Here is an 18,860-nt window from a genome sequence, read left to right as displayed (position 1 = left end):
ATTTAATGAAATTGATTAGATTCACTTTCTATCTTTTTTATTAGTACGTTTTCAAAGCATGTAAACTCACTGCTTTGGACAGACATTGCTTCAATCTTCGCTAGATGGTTTGATGTTGGCAATTTGAGACATTTTCTGATGAACGCCTCCCAATGAATTTCTTTCTTTCTAATAAGCTTTTCTGAAAATATGACAGAAAAAGGCCAGCAATAAATTAAAGCGTGTTAACGTATATATATATCAAAATGTTGCACAAGGTCACTTAATATTTAAACGGTATAAATATGATTGCCTTTATCAATTTCTGACTCCGACGTTGAAATCACCCTTGGATTATATATATTGAATGTTATCACTAACCTGTCAGTGTTGTTATTACAACATACTTATTGGTCTCATCAGAAAGGTTAACAGATCCCATCCATCTTTGGTAAATTTTTCCCATTTTAATATTCATAGTGATGGAAATATCTTTCTCACTCAACATCTGGGCATGGTTTTCTGGAATCGCATCTGCTGCATCTGAATAGTATTCTGCCAAATATGATAAAAAAAATCGTAATGGAAATATTCATCACGTATACATATCGTTACCATTATAAATTTAACAAAAGTCGCCGTCTAATATGATTACACGTAATGCTTTTCTTTGGAAGGACATTTACATACAACATATTAAACACTAATACGTACTATTTCAGTAAATAATAATGATATCATTATTTTACCGGCTCTCTATAAGTACCCTGTTATACGTACTCTGGGCTCTACTTACGGTGTGTAATAAATGTTGTAGTTCCGTAATTGCCTTCATTGATTCAAACCTTTAAAATTAGGTTTATTTTGAGTAAACTTACTAGGTTCATTTCCTTCAGAATGGTGCAGGTTCTGCGAGTTGTCCTCGTCAACAGGTATCTCTGGTAATTTTTTCCTTGTACAGAAATAAACGACGAAAAGAGCCCTGACCGTCCATGATAAATTCATACCAAGGGTGTATTAGCAACATTATACACCTTGGTGCTACTTAAAAATAAAATATTTCAATGCAAGTTATCTGTCAATTTCGAAATACAAAATACCTTAAGCATTCAAAGATACTCTCAATTTCAAAGCGTCAAGGTTTTCTAGACTAAATTGATAACTAAAGCTTACCTTCCTCCTTTTCGATTGACTGTAAATGAAGTAAATTTATTTCTTAAATTCATTGTCTATAATTGTTTTCGTTTGCATTAAAGTATTGCAAGGTTATAAATACTTTAATATATAATATTTTGAAGCTAAAGATATATAACTTCGTAAAAATACAATAGTTAGTAAACATATTTTTATTTTAATGTTTGAATATAGTGAGTATTAAGTTATGCATTTGAATGTCATTACAGCAACATTAAATAATATCAATGAAATACAGAACATTTTATGTTGTTATATTTAACATTGATTCTAGAACTAACAAGGTTACTGTAAGGCTAAATTTATTAATGTCTCTTATTAATTTGTCATATATTAAAATGTTTTCTAACATGACAGTAATATACCAGTTCGTAACATGTTATCCAATATGGAACCTATACAAGGTATTATGTGATAACTCTTATTTAAAGTGTGACTTGAAATCAAAATACCCCTTACTTGATTGATCGATATCTGAGGGTCCTTTATCAAGTACTTTCATTGGATGACTTGAGATGACACTCTGGTTTCTAAACCAAATTGGAAACAAAATTGAAGGGACAAAAATCATTTATCGTTTGTATAAGCAATGTTCAAAACTCCATTGGCTCTCTTATATACAGTAAAGATATTAAATAACCATAATTGTAGTAACGAATGCAGGGACCGGGTTCAGGAAAGACGGGGGATGGGAAGGTGGGTGTGTGAGTGGAGCTGGTCACATGTAGCAATCAGTAGAATATCCTATTCCCAAGACTCACCTTCGTTGGTTCCTTGACACTGTAAGCAAAGAAAGAAATTATACAGTTTGGTGTTTAAATCTTTCTAAAGTGGCCATCGATGATAGAGAAGCTCTATAAGATAACAACACAATGACTAAAACTCAAATGATCATTTCCCTCAAACATGTTTGGTAAACAAAGTAGAACACCAATCTGGTCTAAAACGATGTCTCCTCGGCTGATACTCTACTTTAATATTTCACATTGAAGCATATAACTGCAAGCGTAAATATATATAATGATTAAAAGCACCTCCCCCACCCAACCCAACCTTTCCTCCTTTACCCTCTTAATCTCATATATAACATTTATTATATGATCAAACATGATAAAAGGTTATTGTGCATTATTATTCATAAGCCTGTATTTCTCATCACATGATCAGACTTAATAATTCAGCAACCCAGATGTCAAGCTTATGTATTGTTACCAATGCTTCATTGTAACAATCGTAAAGTGTTGCGGTTATTGAAGATACTTACTGTACGACCGTTTTCATTTTATTAATGTGACATGGTAACACTTTCGTTCTGTCTAATGTCATTGCATGAACTTTCATTTTCATTATACTACTGTACGGTGTTATTTATGCAAAATACCGTATGTTATCCAAACTCTCTTTCTATGTCTACCTCTTGATAATGTTTCCTAATGTTATTCAATGATCTTTCCTTTCTTAAATGGATAGAACCTGAGGATTTTTGTAAAACAAAACACCTTTATAGTTTGAACTGTTTTCATAGTTTCAATAATATTAAGTTCAAATGCGTGTACAATTCTTATACCTACATCTAAATTTCCTGATTGTGAAACAAGCACAAACTAACAGGCCATTGGCAATCGACCAAACTGCACCAGCCACAATCACCCAACTGTCAATGAGGGCGTATTACACAGGTGTTATGATTTTACAGAGTACTCCCTTGGTGCCTTTATTCAAGTTATATAAAGCACGTATATGCGCATTCACAAACCAGTAGAATCACAGTGTTCGAGTGGTACGAACTTCTGTCTGCGACACAAGATCCGGGGTTCGATTCCTGCCTTCGCCGCCTAATGAGTCCCAAAAGGACGAACCGGTCGTGAAGTGAAATTTGTCTGGTGTGTTGATAATTATTTATATATTATTTATATATATATGCAACTAACAGTTTCACTTACATATTGAGTTTTTTTCACTGCGGCGATCATCAGGCAACTTCTTGCAAGTACGACTGTTTCCTTCAAGGCGGTCAGTGGGTTTATTTGAACGGTTGCCATGACGACATTTGGACACAAATTCGGTACGCTTTTTGATTTTGTGTAGCATTTTTCGGCTCTGCTTCTTAATTTGAAGAATTTTTCTTCCATACAGAGATTACACTGGTCGGAGCTGCGCTAACGTGTCTTAGAGTGCTTTAGGATTTCCCAAGAAATGAAGTGATCGATTTTCTTTGTTTTTCAAGTCCCAGATATGTTTTGAGAGCTCAGTTTAGTGTTGGTAACGTTCGTTGCGGAAAGATTTGGTGTGATTGTTGTACCTTGCCTAAAAGCTTCCACTAGCCAGACCGATAAACACGGCTGTCTATGGATCAGTAGTGACCTCTGCTTTGTATATTATATCGCTGGCGAGACATTCCCCCGGACAGGGGCAGTCGCTCTTTTCTCTGCAATTACAGGTTATTTGCCTGGTGTCTGTGTTTGTTTTCGATATGACTTGTATATAAATACTTATATATACTTGTAAATATATATATATATATATATATTCGTGTTCTTAAATTCACGAATAACTAAGACAACATGAAAATAAGGGGTGGAGATTCAAAATGATTAAATTGGAGGCCTGAACCTGTATGGGAGGACTAGAGGCAAATAAAAGATTTATAGGATTATTAAACCGTCTCCCATATAGGTATGTAAAGTGTCTGTAGGTCATCTACAGAAAGAATGTAGGGGTCAAATGGTGCAATATGAGGAGTATTTAGAACATAATTTACGCCTTTCTAAGTACTTATCTAGGCAATTAGGTTGTGCTAAAAATGATAGAAGGATAGAAGGTAGATATAAAGGAAAGGAGAAGGAGAAAGAGAAAGAGAAAGAGAAGGAGAAGGAGAAGGATAAAGCGAGATACCTATATAACCGTATCTCAAAAAATCCGCTTAACTACATCCTGATGTCATATACTGATGAATAGTCCTTACCTTTCCTCCATAAAAATATACAAGTGAACACAAGTAAACATGCTAACAGAACGCCCACGGAACAAATGGGTATGCCAATAGTGTAGAGACTGGATAGTTGCTTTGGTAAGACGGTGGTTGCGTCATACACATCTGTGGGAAAATAAAAACGCTTAATTGTTAATTAGTGAATATATTCACAGGGTGGATTTACACAAGTTCTTTCGTGAATTAACTTGAGCAAACATGCATCACATGCAACAGAACATATACAACATCAGGTAAGATACCCTTGAGCTTTCCCGTCACGTGATGTAGAAAGCCAAACATAGTTTGAATCACGGTATGTTAGAGACCCAAAACATCAAGATGTTAAGCTCTCTCTCTGAAGTTTGGCTGCAATTGAAATGATTACTTTCTTAGAGTTATTAGTAATTTGATTGCAAAATGATCACTTGACGAGCTTTATCATTATATAACCTGTATCTAATCAAGGAATAGGGTGTGAGACGGGCGTGGTGGTGGCTGTCCGGTCGCCTTCAAAAGTAGAGGGGTGGAATATTTTTCTAACTAGGAGTACTCTCCAAGGTGTATATAGCTGGATCATCCAGTTGGATCCCTAAATCACGCTGGCGTTAAATTTTCAAGTCTTCCTGCTATTATTAATTAATATTAATCACGTAATCTTCAAAATATAAAAATTGTTGCAAAGTTAATTACCGTTTAATAAAATGAACGGTGACTGATATGTGTCGTATCACAAAACTGAAGTCGGTAGGTATAGACCTATAAGATATATTAATTATAACAATATTTACATCACAATGTTTGGCAGTTTCCAGTTTACTTACCATGTATGCTATGGTTAACGTTAATGAATCGTTAATGAACTGGTATATACAGCGTGGTTTGTCAAAATTAATAAATAATTCAACAGACAAAAACTAACAAAACAGTAAGAACTTGTTTTGTTTTTTGGTGATTTGTGAATTAGGGCATTGTTAGTTTTCGTCCAGTGGAAAAGAAAGAAAGGAAGTGTTAAAAATCTGCGTGGCTCTTATAAAAAAGCAAATATGAAAGTATTAGGATTTAATATTGTCTAGTTTGTGAATTGTAGTAATAATTTGAATTTTTTATCAGTGAAAGGAAAATATAACATTCCAAGAAACTGTATATCTACTGCATAATACACCCGAAGGTAAATTATTAAACTTCGACACCGCAGTGAGAAGTTAAATGATACATCAGTGAAGGGGTTCCTGATGATATCAGCAATTCAATTGCTGATATCAGCAATACATTTGCTGATACCACCAATTCAATTGCTGATATCACCAATTATTTGATGATATCATCAAATCAATTAATGATATCAGAAATTCTACATATCTTTAATTAATTGATGATATCAGCGATTGATTTGGTGATATCAGCAAATGATTCGATGACATCAACAAATGCTTTGATGATATCAGCAAACGATTTGATGATATCACCAATTGATATAGAGATATGTCTTATTTGATGATATCAGCAATTCATTTGCAGATATCACATATTCAATTGCTGATATCAGTAATTCAACGGTGAAAACTTTACTTTTAGGATCAGCGCCCCACTTTAGTCTGTTGGCGGCAAAAGGGAAACTTTAACTGGCCTAGTCTGTATGCATAATACATACATACGTACATAAGCCTACATTGTATGTACATAGCTAAGTTGTTTTGATCAATGTAGTTGTAGTAGTACAACGTAAAACAGGCCTTTTCTAAAGCAGTGTACATACACTAAACAAACTCTGTACGCGTACCGGTACGGTCAGATTGGTCGTGGCTACAACAAGGCACAGAAGAACTGAATTGCTGATATCATCAAATAATTAGTAATATCATCTAATACAGAATAAAAACCAAAACGGCTTGCCATACATAATAAAAACTAAAACGGCTTATCATAAGTACGAAATGAACAGGTGGGTTCAATCTCGAATTATAAACAGGCCAATAGCACTACTTACACACAATGTTTAAACTAGTTTGACGCCTGATGTCTGGTATTGCTGTTTGTCCACTTGTTGTGCATGATATCACTGTATCACCCTCTCTCGGTCTATAGTAGAGTGTACTAATGACCGCATTTCGTGTTTCGTTTACTGCGATGCCGTGAACCTCCGGATTGCCATTTATCTCCAACCCAAGAGAAACAAGAGGCCTTCCTCCCTCTGCTACACATTGGATGACAATTTCTTGATTCAATCTAACATTAATGCTACCATTATTGATAACGTGACTCCCGTTATCAATTTTTAACGTCACAATTGGAGGAACTGCAATTAAAAACAAAAAACATTAAATGTGAAAGACTGAAAGTGGTTTGGAACGCTCTCTGTATGACGCTATTATAACATAAAGGGTAGAAATATCGGACAATTTATGGGATAGGTTATCGGAAAATTAGGTTTCCTTCGATTGAATGACTTTGAATTAAGCTAGATGCCATGGTATATTATATACCACATTAAAGTTATCGTGGTAATGCACACTAGTCACAAACAAGGTAAAATAAAATCACTTTCTTTCAAACGTATGTTTTCCCCTCAAACGTTTTTTAATTTGCCACAAAACTGACTGGTCACTGGTATTTATGAGCAAAATAACAACCAGTTCTTTCACAATTTTATAAACTATGAATTATGTTTGCAATTAGAACTGCATATATTTCAATCAATACGCACTATACCTTCCACACTAAGTAAGACGGACGACTTTGTCATTCCTCCTTCCGCGCAGTCGTAGTCTCCTTCCATATCTAGAGTTGCGTTCAGGATGATGAGATTGTAAGAAAATGAACTAGAATCAGAGATGGAAGCAATTTTCAGTTCCATAGTCTTATTATCAAAGATCTGGCCACTCAAGGATAGTATTTTGGGTGGAACAACGTTTCTCTTTACTGCCCATACGGTCTGATATATTGTACTAACAGCACATGCAAGGGACACTGAATTTCCCAATGCAACAGTTTCGTTTTTAGAAACGACTGCGGCCACAAAATCTGCGAAAATAATCGAGATAGATAACACATGTTTCATATTATCTTGAATGTGTCGTCATAATTTCATGAATCAGTAAAAGCAAAAGATCGGGGTGATGTTTTTTTATCATATTGTAAATCACAGTTGTATTGATAATAACAGGTTCAGTTGCTTACACAGATAACTACTAGGTGGGCTTAAGGGGCACATTAAGTGGGCACATTGAACTAATAGAGCAGTTAAGGACTAATATAGCAGTTAAGGACTTATATAGCAGTAAAGGACTAATAGAATAGTTAAAGACGAATTAAAAAGTAAAAAAACTAATAGAGCAGTAAATGACTCAAATAATAGTGAAGTACTTATATACAGTTAAAATATAAATACAGCAGTAAAGGGCTAATATATCAGTAAATAACTAATAGTTAAGGAATAGAATAATAAAAAGGAATAGAAAGAATAGTTAAGGACTACTATAATTGTGGTAATACACGCTAGTCACAAACAAGGTAAAATCAAATCACTTTATTTCAAACGTATGCCAGTAAAGAACAAATATAGCATTTAAATGATTAATATCGCTGTAGAGGACTAATATCGCAGCAAACGACTAATATATCAATAAAGGGCTAATAGAGCAGTAAATGACTAATATATCAGTTAAGGGCAAATAGAGCAGTACATGACCAATATAGGAGTTAAAGACTAATAGCGTAAAGACTAATATAGCAACAAATGACTAAAGAGCAATACAGGACTAATATAGTAGTAAAGAAATTGAAAGAGGTGATGGTAGCAAATATACTTACCAGCAAAGATGAAAAATAAACAGAAAAGAATTGGACAGTATCCACAAATCCCCGATGATATGTCCATCCTATGAGAGATGTTAGCTTACTTGTGGCTTAATTTTTCATAAACGCTCTGTGTTTGTTGCTATTGCTCTATTATTTGCAGGCTCTGCGATTTGTGTTTCTAACTTCATACTATACTGCGGATATCTGTTTGCGTAAGTTTATATAGGTTTAAGACATTAATTTTTTAAGCCTAACTGCAAAGCCATTAAAAGAACATTGAACTACTATAAGTACTGGCTGATATGGCTTTAAATATACTTGATAATTGTTCCAAGTGCAGGATCACATAATCGAAAGTATAACTTTAGAGTTTCATTTCAGTAGAAGCTAAAGGTGCAGTAGCTGAAGGTAGTATTACTTTCCGTTCAGCAACGCAACTCGCACTATGTGTTGTTCATATACACTACGTATTGGGCATATACACTCTGTTACCAGGTCCTTCAGGGATGCTTGGGGTTATACGAAAGTTAATGATTGACAACCGGTTTAAAAATAAATTCAGTGTTCATGGGCGAAACATGATGAAGACTTGAATATGATGAAAACTTCAATGGTAAAAAAACGAAGACGTACAAGAGAAGTCGAATTAAGGATACAAATGGTACGTAAGTCGTAACCACAATATCGATGGACATATTGCAAGAGACTCTCTGGACTGATCTAGAATAAACACTGATTAGTTGAGAACCAGTAGCTTTTGCAATGCTGGTGAGGTGAGGGGGCATTCTTCATCTCCATCGAAGCGTTCAATAGGGAGAAACAAACCATTGATAAAATGACATGAAGGGTAAAACTAAGCCATTGAACAAATTCAGCGAGATCGACATCAACGCTCTTTTTTGGGGGGAGAGGGGGCTTCAGTTATTTTCAGTCTTTTCATTAAGCATATATACATGTAAACGTAACAGAAACAGTTTTAAAAATGTAAATAGAGAATGATAAACGAATATACATAACGATAGATTGTTATATACTATCATTTAGACCTGCAATATCTTTATATTAATTGTACGTATGGAAACTGTGTTCTAAGTGCAATGTGTTTCTCAATACTAAGGATAAAATCCACAGTGCTTTCAAAATGAGCGCGGCTGGGATTTATTTCCTGCATTTTACATTTGTTAATGAAATATTTAGCATGAAGTAAGAAAAAAATTATACTGTTTCATAGGTTTGTCCAATAAATCCAAAAGAGATAATTTTCAAAGTTATTCGGTGTTGAGGAAAACAACAAGAAATAGCATTCCGGAACTTCATAACCCTATCACAGTGCCAAAAGAAGGGATATCTTCATCTTCTAACTTACAGAATGTACATAAAGGAACTTGTGTCCTTTTTTCTTAAAAAGCAGCTGATTTGTACCAAGAATAAATGTAAGTATCTAATCTGGTATTAACATATTTTCGTAACCCGAACACGATAAAAACAATATTAGCAAAAGCCAAATATTACCATTATCATTAACTAGATATCCTTCATATTTGATACCAGCAGAGTAAAACACTCCATTAACGACAGTAGCGTTATCAATATGAATCGAGCTGTTGTTTCAAATGATTTTGAAAATAAGCAGAAGGCACTGAAGCTGAAAGCTTACTCCAGCGAGAAAAAAAAGACCAAATCAGTACCCTTCAAGTTAGAACGAAACGATAAGTACCTCCGTAACGTTTCAATGACAAATTGAAAAGACTGTTCATGCAGTATCGATATCACTTAAATATATTTTTACCTAAGCGAATTTCATTGCATATAAGGACAGGCGAACATTAATAATGTTAAATTTCCCCCTCTTTGTACGGATGGCGGAGAACCGTCCGCATAATTTATCTGGTTTCCCATCCCATATAAAACTTAATAGATTGTTATTTAAGTCATTCATAAAATACTCTGATGGTTTTGGTAGAACAGAGAAGAGAAAAACTAATTGAAAGATTGCAAAACTTTTAATCAGAACTTCTGCCAATAGGAGTGGGGTCACGAGTGCACCACTGCTTAAGCGTATTTTTGAGACGAGAAAGTTTTGGTAGATAATTGAGACTGTTAAGATCAGCTTTTTGATTTGTGAAATTTATACATCATGATTTAACAGGGCCATAGGTGATGACTATGCCACAATTCTTGAACAAAGCAGGAGTATTGTCATAGGTAGGACTTAAAGGGAGGAGAGATGATTTGTTGTAATTTATCAACGCTCTCTTTTGAAATAACATTTAATGCTCTCACTATCGCAAATTTCCCTTATATCATCATACGAATGTTCAAAACGATTATTTCTTAACATTTCTGATACTATATCGATTTCTTGATTTGAAATGAATTTCTAACTGAAAGGCGCTTAATTCATATCTTCTAACTATCGTTATTATTCAAGGAAGAGAAGCTTTATTCGAATGTTACCGTAATGGTCTGTTCTTGTTGACTTTCTCGATGTTGGACTATATTATTCCTGGAATGGACCACGCTGTATGGTACACTCGTATGAAAGCTTCGATGAAACTGTTAGGGTACTGTGGTTAGCGCTCACCCTCATAGCTGTTACAGTAACTACGTAGTTCATTTCATGTAACACATGTTACGGTGTACGAACACAAAGTAGTAATAATCATGCACGACTGTGGGACATGAACAGTAGTTGATGTACCAACCATTAAGTGACAGTTCATTAACACGCGATTCTAACATGACGTCCCTGAACATGATGTACTCGGAAATGGTCTTTCTTCGTTCTCAGCATGACGAATTGGCGTAATTTAAAAAGAGGTGTGCACTGGAGTCAAACGGTACAGTACCTTAATACTTTATCTTGTAGGCTTGGCTCATCTTCATAGACCCCTTGTCCACTCGCCCAATTCTCTCTCGTCTTAGTTTGGAACTAATAAAATGCTTTGCAGTTGTTATAGTGTGACGAAAACAAAGTAGTAATTATTGATGTACGGTTGTGGGATATGTGCATTAGTTGCTGTGTCAGCCTGAACATTGGCTATGCCATGCAGGGTGTTATCAGGAATCAACTGGATTGGTTATAAATCCGTTAGATTAAAATATGTTCTTGGTTATGTTCAATACTTGCAACGACTATTTTGATGTACAATTACCAACAAGTAGCAAACTGTTTAATTCACTCGTCCGTCCGTTGCTGTGGTAGTAAGGGGCGGACATTCGGGTGGGGTGGGGTTGAGGGTAGAGGAGTGGATGTCAGACACTGTCGTGAAAATCAAAAGTCGTACCAATGTCGATGTCAAATTGGCCACACACCTGGGCAAATTTAGCATGATATTTATACCCATGAACGTAAAAGCAAACAGATAAACGACTTTAGAGTACATCCTGCTTCTATAATGCTTACGAGGACATTCCCCCACCTGCTGTGCTCCCATAATTACACATTGACAAATTCGACACAATATTTGATATACTCCCTATAAGAACGACGAAATTGTTGAACATATATTTAATAACGAAACTATAAAGAATGAAATTTATACATAAAGTAACTCTTATCTTATACAACGTCATTGAAACAATTCAAAGTACTTAAAAAAATTAAAGTGCTTTTACTTTGGAAGAAAACAAAGAAAGTCAACCTAATTTATAAACCTTTGGTAACTTTATGTCTTTCACATAGTACTTAAACTTTACTGAAACGTGTCTTATCACACTTAAAAACTCATTCATTTTCATGAGTGATCTATAAAACTCGATGCCTGTATCTTTAATAATTAATTGCTTACTTTCATCGCATGATTAGCAGAATCAATATAAAATACTCGAGTACACAGAATGGACAGGGTTAACGTGAAAAAGAAACAACAGCAAACATGGCGATGAGAAGGTTTGTCCTAATAAGCTTGTGTTGTGCTCTAGCGAACACAGGGTTAGGTAAGTGTTTCTATTTCAATTCTGTTAGGGCTTTTTATTTTAAAACAATAGAAATACGACAAGTTTTAATTAAATGAACGAAACATTTTTGTTAATGTGTTAACTTGTCTTCTGGGAGCGTTGTGGTCAAGTGGACTTGGACTTGTGATGTAAGGTTTGCCGGTTCGAGTCCTGGCCAGCTCGTTACGTTGTGTGCTTGGGCAGGGCACTTTATAATTTTGTGATGCGCCTTATCGGTGGATTTGTCTGTGCTTTATAAATCATCAACATTATTGTTTTTATCCTTCGTAGTAGTAGGCCATATCATTGACATTAAGAGATAAAGGGAAGTAGACAAGTATTTCACAATATAACATTGCATCTATATGTTGCAGTATTACAAAGGTTTACAACTTGTTAATGTTATTTAATCTTCAAACTTGAGTTTATCACGTATTTGTGTACAATCAACACAAAACAGAACAACAACAACAAGAAACAAACTGCAATTCACGTTTTTAAATATAATATTCTGAGCACCATTTAATGCCCTGATATCGTCATAAAGGAGAAACACACTCACCTATATTATTACGGTGCGTGGGATGAACAAAGTGAAAGAAAATAAAGGTGATTGTTTAGATTTATGAAAAACCTTGGCCTAGATGTTGTATTTGGCCCGTGTATACAAATAACATTTCCGTATTGACCCTAAAACTTAAGAAGGGTTCCAGGGGTAGAAGATACCTCTTTTCCTTTGAGAAATGTTCATATGATTCAGGGTCCTAGTTACAAAATGTTTTTATACTCTTCCACTTTTGAAATATGTGCTACTTTATACTATTTTCAATTCTTGCATAAGACCTTTCCCTTTTCTTTTCACCGAAACAATTCTTTCGAAATTCTAAAAAAAAAAAAATAGCGACCCAAAAAGTTAGGATTCCCGCTTTGAAGACTAGGGTTTTAGGGGAATGCCACTCTGTCTCTGTGCAATGTCTTCAACAATTGGAATGTCTAAGTTTACCATTTGTTTACCTTCATATGTTTAATGTGTAAAACAATGCTAGTTAAGTCATATTTTGATTACGTCACGGAGAAAACACTCGAAAATATCTTATCTGTCGAAGACGAAAGTGAACAAAATAATAGTCAAAGAATGCATGTGAAATACCAGTAAGTTACTTTAATGATTCATGGTTTTGTAATGTTACATTAAAAATTTCATTTTAGTATTAAAGGGTAACGCAAAGTGTTTAATAGTTAAGGAAATTTATTAGTAGCAAAGCTCTCGCATAGATGCTTGGATTTTTCATGTCTTATAAGTATACTAGCAATGATTCAAGATCATCATTTGAATAATTCAACTTTCTCTGGCGATAAATTAGCTCATTAAACAATTACATTTTTCAATAAATGTCGAAATTTTGAAAAGTGCTATGATTTCGATATGTCTCATATTAAAAATTGGTAGATAATAGAGGATTGTGAAGTATATTAACTAAGGTATGATGACAGCATTGGTTTCTCCAACTGCTTATTTGCCTAAAAGTATATCTAAAGATTATTTGGAAGATTAAAAGAATGTCCCAAATTAAAGTTCTTAGTAGACTTGTCATATACACTTGGCATATTCTCAAGATATCTTGTACGGAATACATCCCTAATCCATTGAAACTAGTTTTTAAGATATAGTTATGAAACAAACTCTTTGATTTAATTACGATGGTAGTTTAATTTATCATCATACAGGATTATCGGTGCATACTGTCTTGATTAATGGTGACACTGAAATCGAATGGCCTATGAGTACTACACGCCAGGTTAGCTTTGCGGTCTTTGAAAAAGATGACGTCCAACTTCTAAGGATCGATAGAACAAATCATTTTAAGGCAACTAATGGAAAATTTTATGCAGAATTGAAAGAGAAATCGGCACTTATATTGAAGATTTCAAATGCGTCACTAGAGAATAATGGAGTTTACTCCCACACTACGTACTATTATACTGGAAATGCCGAAGAAGGGATGATCCGGCTTCAAGTGCAAGGTAACATTTCAAAAAATAAATAAATAATTTAATAACTAACTACCCTAATCCGAATCATAGCTTCCCGTATTTAATTTTACGAATATGCAAATTAAATGCAGTAACACATCATTAGAGCAATACTGACAATTTGAGGTAAGACATTATATTTGCACAAACGTTTTAACAAACTGGATTATATATTTTATTATATTTTACAGTAACATATCATTAGAGCAATACTGACAATTTGAGGTAAGACATTATATTTGCACAAACGTTTTAACAAACTGGATTATATATTTTATTATATTTTACTTACAGGGCAGCCTGATTTGTTCAATGTGAGCAGTGACACAGTCGAAGGAGATGCCATACACGCATTATGTTGTGTGGAATCTACCATGGAACCTCTGATGAAGTGGAAGGTTGATACAAGCATTTTGAATGATATTAAGCAAAATGCTTCTGTCCAGAAAATCTCGGATTATAAATATTGTGATGTGGTAGATCTGACTAGTCATCGGGTTTACAACGACAAATCACTCATTTGTGAAGTTCAAAATGGATTGCATCTCTCGGTTTCATCTTCTTTGAATGTTTTCTGTAAGTTACAAACTACGTTGTGTGGATGCTTATCGATCAATGCAAAATGCGTCCGTTAAAAGGTGGAAACAATCGTAAGCATCTCAGCGGACAGAATTTAATCAAGAAAGTTTGAAAAGTATTCCAAAATTACCATCGTTGTTTTGTATCATAAGACAAGTTGTAAATATGGAGAACATATTTCAGCTGGAATAAAAGTTCGCCCATCATTGGCAAAAGGGAAGCGTGCTATATAAGTATGATTTTAATAATTAGGGTAAAACTTTGCTGATTTAAAAATGACATATTTCCTCTTTGTAGATGTTTTGGCTTCTATGTTGTGTCATCCTAAGTAGAACAATAATGTGTCAATATTGCTCGTTATGTGTGCAATGGACCTGTTACTAAAGATGAATGGTTTCATATGTCAGCAGACAAAATGTTTCTACAGACGATATGACATGTACAGCTATATTTTTCTGTCTATTTTTCATTCCTCGACAGATGAACCGACGGTCACTGCTTCTGTCGATAGTGTCATTTGTTCAAAGGTCACCTGTATATTACGGGAATTCACAGACGCATTGGTTATATGTACAGGAGAAGGTAATCCCAGACCAAACGTTGTATTAGAGAGTCCATTGAGAAGGATAGACTTACCTGAATGGAATAGTTCCTTAATAGCAAACGTGTCAGAGTTTACAGTAAATAGGCATTTCTGGTTTGCTAACATCACAAGGAATCATTATGGCTTGTACAAATGCGAAGCGAGCAACGGTGTTGGAAATGTTGTCTACGATGCCGTACTGTTGAACATCACATGTGAGTTTTATAAGTCACTTTACAGTCCCTGTTCAAAATCTCCAATTGTAGCCCAATGAACATTAGAGTATGGAAGTGAAGTGTGGTGTACAAGAGACCGTTCAGTCTTGCGAAGGGTTCCTATGATATTGAACTACATATAATGCAGCTCAATAGTTTCATTCGATAATGTTATACTTTATAGTAAACTTAAGACAGTAACGTTATGTAATCATCAGCTGAACCACATGTTTACAATATTTCTAGTAGCATTCTTTGCAATGATCTTTTTTTAAAGTTAACCTTATTATCTAATCGATAACTGGCCAGTGGAACTAATTTGATGGATGCTGTTCATTCACTTCAGTGTGAAGTGTCAAGGTGGTCTGAAGCGCGCCACATCATGAGGCGACATTGCAGAGGGTTGTACGAAAATTTGATTTATTATTACTATGTAAGGTTTATTAGTGTAAGTCTGAGCAAAATGCCAACTTTGCTATATTTTACAAACCTGAAAGAGGTATTGAAGAATTTCCAACTGTATATGTCTTAGGATTTGTTTTAATAATCTCTTGCTGTGATTGGGGAGATATGAGCCCCAATATTGCTCCTGGGGTTGTTGGGGTGAATTCTCCCAGATGTTTACGTGGTTGCATCCCTTTGCAAAGCAACCGACATTGTAACTTCTCACAAATCAGCTTTGTTACAAGCAATCAAATAAAACGAAACAGTTTATGTAAAGAGCTGATGTTTTCCTGCCAACAAACCTTCTCAACAACATTGTTCTTATAATTTAGTAAGAAATATCACCACAATCAAAACCTAAGTGGCCCTTTACAATAAAGAAACAAGACGAACATAAAATCCATTTCCAATATCACCCCTGGATGTGAAAAGAAAGACAATATTTTCAGATATTGTGAGTGTCAAAAATTAAATTGGTTGATGACAAACTTTGATAGTTACATTTTAATGTAACCACACTGATTTTGGATGAAAATCTACAGATTAAGTTAAGTCTTAATATATTTTATGATATATAAAATGTCATTGACTTCGTACAGTTGACACGACAGTGAAAATGCTCACCTCTCCTTCCGATATGTTCACATCAAATGGCAGTTTCATCGTTGAGTGTGAAAGTTATTCCAATCCATTAGCGGAAATGTCTCTACAGAAGGAAATTTATGGTGAATGGGCTACTTTACGCAGTTCCACTGTTCCTGAAAGCAAGACAAGATTCACTGCAATTTGGAAGTTCACATTTGACGAGATCAAGGACGGCTACGAGGGCCGATACAGATGCAAAGCGTATAATGGAATAGGTCGACCAGCAACCTCTAACCTAACCATCTTATCGCCGGTACAACGTAAGTATAATACTTATATCTTCTGAAATCTGATAATACAGGCGCAGATCCAGAAAGGGGCGTTTGGAGTTGGGAGGGGGCTTAGAAATCCCTACATGGAGAGTCAGCCACAACCCTCTTTTATATCTTCTTGGGTCTGCCCCTGTATTTCTTTCCAGTATATGCACAGGCAAGAGAGCATAAAACATTTCATTGCTGACAATTAACATGGACATCACAATATCATAATCACGTACACTTGTACGGGATTAATCTCAACTCTCCAGGATACATCCGAGATATTGAGATGCTATCTATGAAAGATATCACCCTGCAGCTTCCTCTCCCGTACCAACTCCCTGACTACTCCATTAGGGAAGTAGGAACCACTCGGCCATTTAGCTGCGGAATAACCATTGATTTACATTGTACTCCCACATTCCGGTTTAGATTATACAGCCATAATATGTAGAATGGAATGGAACAACTGTTGTGAACGTTTCATTGTCTAAAGGAACTCTGAAGTGCGCGTGGTCATGTTTACGTGACGCCCGAAAACCTTTTTAAGAATGTTCAACTTTGATTTACCGTTCAAACTAGCTAATAAACGTGAAAATGAAAGTGTTATCCAAAGTGAAATTTGCACGGTAATTTCCTTGAATATAAAGTGTCACAATGGTTGGTAACATATTTTATCGCTTTATGACGGTCTAGGCAAGTTTGGGTAAAGAAACTCGCAAAAGATGATTGATCGGTGTTGAATTGTTTTAGGTATATTGAAACAAATCTACATGATGATTATGTGGTTCAACGGTGGTTGCAAAATATCTCATAATTATGTCACACACAACATATAAAATATAAAATGTTTATGTTGCAATACCAGAGGCGACTGACCGTCTAACTTAATAAACATGCTGGTGAAAAATAGCGAGTACTGCGAGTGCGACGGTAGGCGGTAGAGGCCAACGTCAGTTGGGGAATGGTGGGGTTAATTACTAACCTACACGTCACTATAGGCAAAAAAAACATGACTTATTGATGGTGGCTAAGAAGGGAAACACCACCGTTGACGTGATGTGTAACCTTCATAGCGAGTCATTCTGTCATCGACATGGTTGTGGTATGACCCAAGTTAGTGTGTTAATAGAACCTTGTCGTTAACAACATATTAATGTTTATGGTTAAGACATAGGCCAAGAAGTATACTATTTAATGAGCAAATCTTCGTTTCGATTATTTCATTTTGATTGATTACTTTAGGCAGAATTTGAGTCTTAATATATCATAGTAGAAGACGAAATGGACATTTGGAGTGCTAGGAGTGTTTCTATAACTATTGCGATTCCTCAAGACAGTAATTTCTAATAAATGCTAAATCTCTTTCATGCTCTATTGAAGCTAAAGTAATAATGATATCAAATCCCGACAACACCTCTAAAAGTTAATGTTAAACCATTATAAATTGAACACATAAACTGACAGATATTCATAGCACTTGATATAAACAACTAAGACGATACTCAACGTAATTTAGCCTTGGCAAAGTGGTATTACATGTTGCTTGCAGCTTTACAATGCTTTTGTATTTCTATTGACATTTTGTGTTGCATCTGAGGAACTAATGTATTGTGTCATTTTAAGTAGATCAGCTACATTAATTGGTGAACTCCCGTTATGTAAAAGGTCTGTTTTACACCCAAAAAATGGTGTTAGAAGAAATACGGTCTGGACTGAATGTAGTGTTGTTGAAATGTCTACAGCTTATCAGAATTATCTTCTAAAAGCTAACAGCATATGAGGTATAGGTTATGAAGCCATCGACTAATTCAAATTTGTGAACTTATTCATGTTAAGGTAAAGCCTGCTTTCTGTTAGCTTTATCAGAAGTTACCTGTGGCACACATGCAATGACACTGTCTTTTATTAACATTTAAATAACGTTTTCTTTAAGAGCAAGAATCGAGACCGTTTACGTGGAAACTGCAATTGATGACACTTGTGATCCTTGCAGTGTTTGGCCTAGTTACAGTAATGGTCATGCGTTATCGTAAGTTTGTTTCAATTTATCATACCAGGTACGGAACCATTCAGGCACGGATCCAGGGGATGTGGGGTGGGGTTGTACCCCATTTCTAGCCTTACATTAGCAGTTAAAAACTAATTTGTTTTGATGTAAACACAATCTTGTGCTTTGACATAAAAATAAGAAGACCACATTTATAGCCTAAAAATTT

The 18,860-nt window shown here is 35.0% G+C and overlaps 2 protein-coding genes across 5 annotated transcripts in view; one reads left to right on the top strand and one right to left on the bottom strand.

Moving 5' to 3' along the window:
* LOC139977852 (uncharacterized) overlaps positions 1-8,237 on the bottom strand; it is a 63,872-nt gene extending 55,635 nt beyond the window's left edge. Inside the window, exons 1-10 of one of the 4 annotated variants that reach the window (XR_011796722.1) lie at positions 7,958-8,235; positions 6,857-7,168; positions 6,135-6,443; positions 4,139-4,270; positions 1,935-1,953; positions 1,633-1,703; positions 1,153-1,171; positions 858-961; positions 361-534; positions 71-181 (exon numbers count right to left, since the gene is read on the bottom strand). Coding sequence is in view for 2 of the 4 variants with exons in the window: in XM_071987539.1 (XP_071843640.1) it covers positions 1,153-1,171; positions 1,633-1,703; positions 1,935-1,953; positions 4,139-4,270; positions 6,135-6,443; positions 6,857-7,168; positions 7,958-8,024 (929 nt within the window). In the remaining 2 variants the exon portion in view is untranslated. Of the gene's footprint in view, positions 1-70; positions 182-360; positions 535-857; positions 962-1,152; positions 1,172-1,632; positions 1,704-1,934; positions 1,954-4,138; positions 4,271-6,134; positions 6,444-6,856; positions 7,169-7,957 lie in introns of all 4 variants that reach the window. The other 3 variants (XR_011796723.1, XM_071987539.1, XM_071987538.1) reach the window with 3 other exon arrangements.
* Positions 8,238-11,748: 3,511 nt separating this feature from the next.
* On the top strand, positions 11,749-18,762 carry LOC139977395 (limbic system-associated membrane protein-like). Its single transcript, XM_071986691.1, has 6 exons — positions 11,749-11,884; positions 13,613-13,909; positions 14,213-14,494; positions 14,978-15,295; positions 16,339-16,644; positions 18,578-18,762. The coding sequence occupies exons 1-6, from the start codon at positions 11,824-11,826 to the stop codon at positions 18,760-18,762; spliced, it is 1,449 nt and encodes a 482-aa protein (XP_071842792.1). The 5' UTR covers positions 11,749-11,823.
* Positions 18,763-18,860: the final 98 nt, after the last annotated feature.

Source organism: Apostichopus japonicus, chromosome 12 (genome assembly GCF_037975245.1).
Source record: "Apostichopus japonicus isolate 1M-3 chromosome 12, ASM3797524v1, whole genome shotgun sequence".
NCBI lineage: Eukaryota > Metazoa > Echinodermata > Holothuroidea > Aspidochirotida > Stichopodidae > Apostichopus > Apostichopus japonicus.
Note: the sequence above shows the minus strand (reverse complement) of the source record. Positions and strands in the feature narration are given on the sequence as shown.

Bases quoted from the DNA above. Each gene is read 5' to 3' on its own strand.
- LOC139977395 (XM_071986691.1), top strand. From the start codon at position 11,824: ATGGCGATGAGAAGGTTTGTCCTAATAAGCTTGTGTTGTGCTCTAGCG. The intron at 13,910-14,212 runs GTAACATTTCAA...TTTTACTTACAG, and splicing joins GATCCGGCTTCAAGTGCAAG to GGCAGCCTGATTTGTTCAAT. The intron at 14,495-14,977 runs GTAAGTTACAAA...ATTCCTCGACAG, and splicing joins ATCTTCTTTGAATGTTTTCT to ATGAACCGACGGTCACTGCT.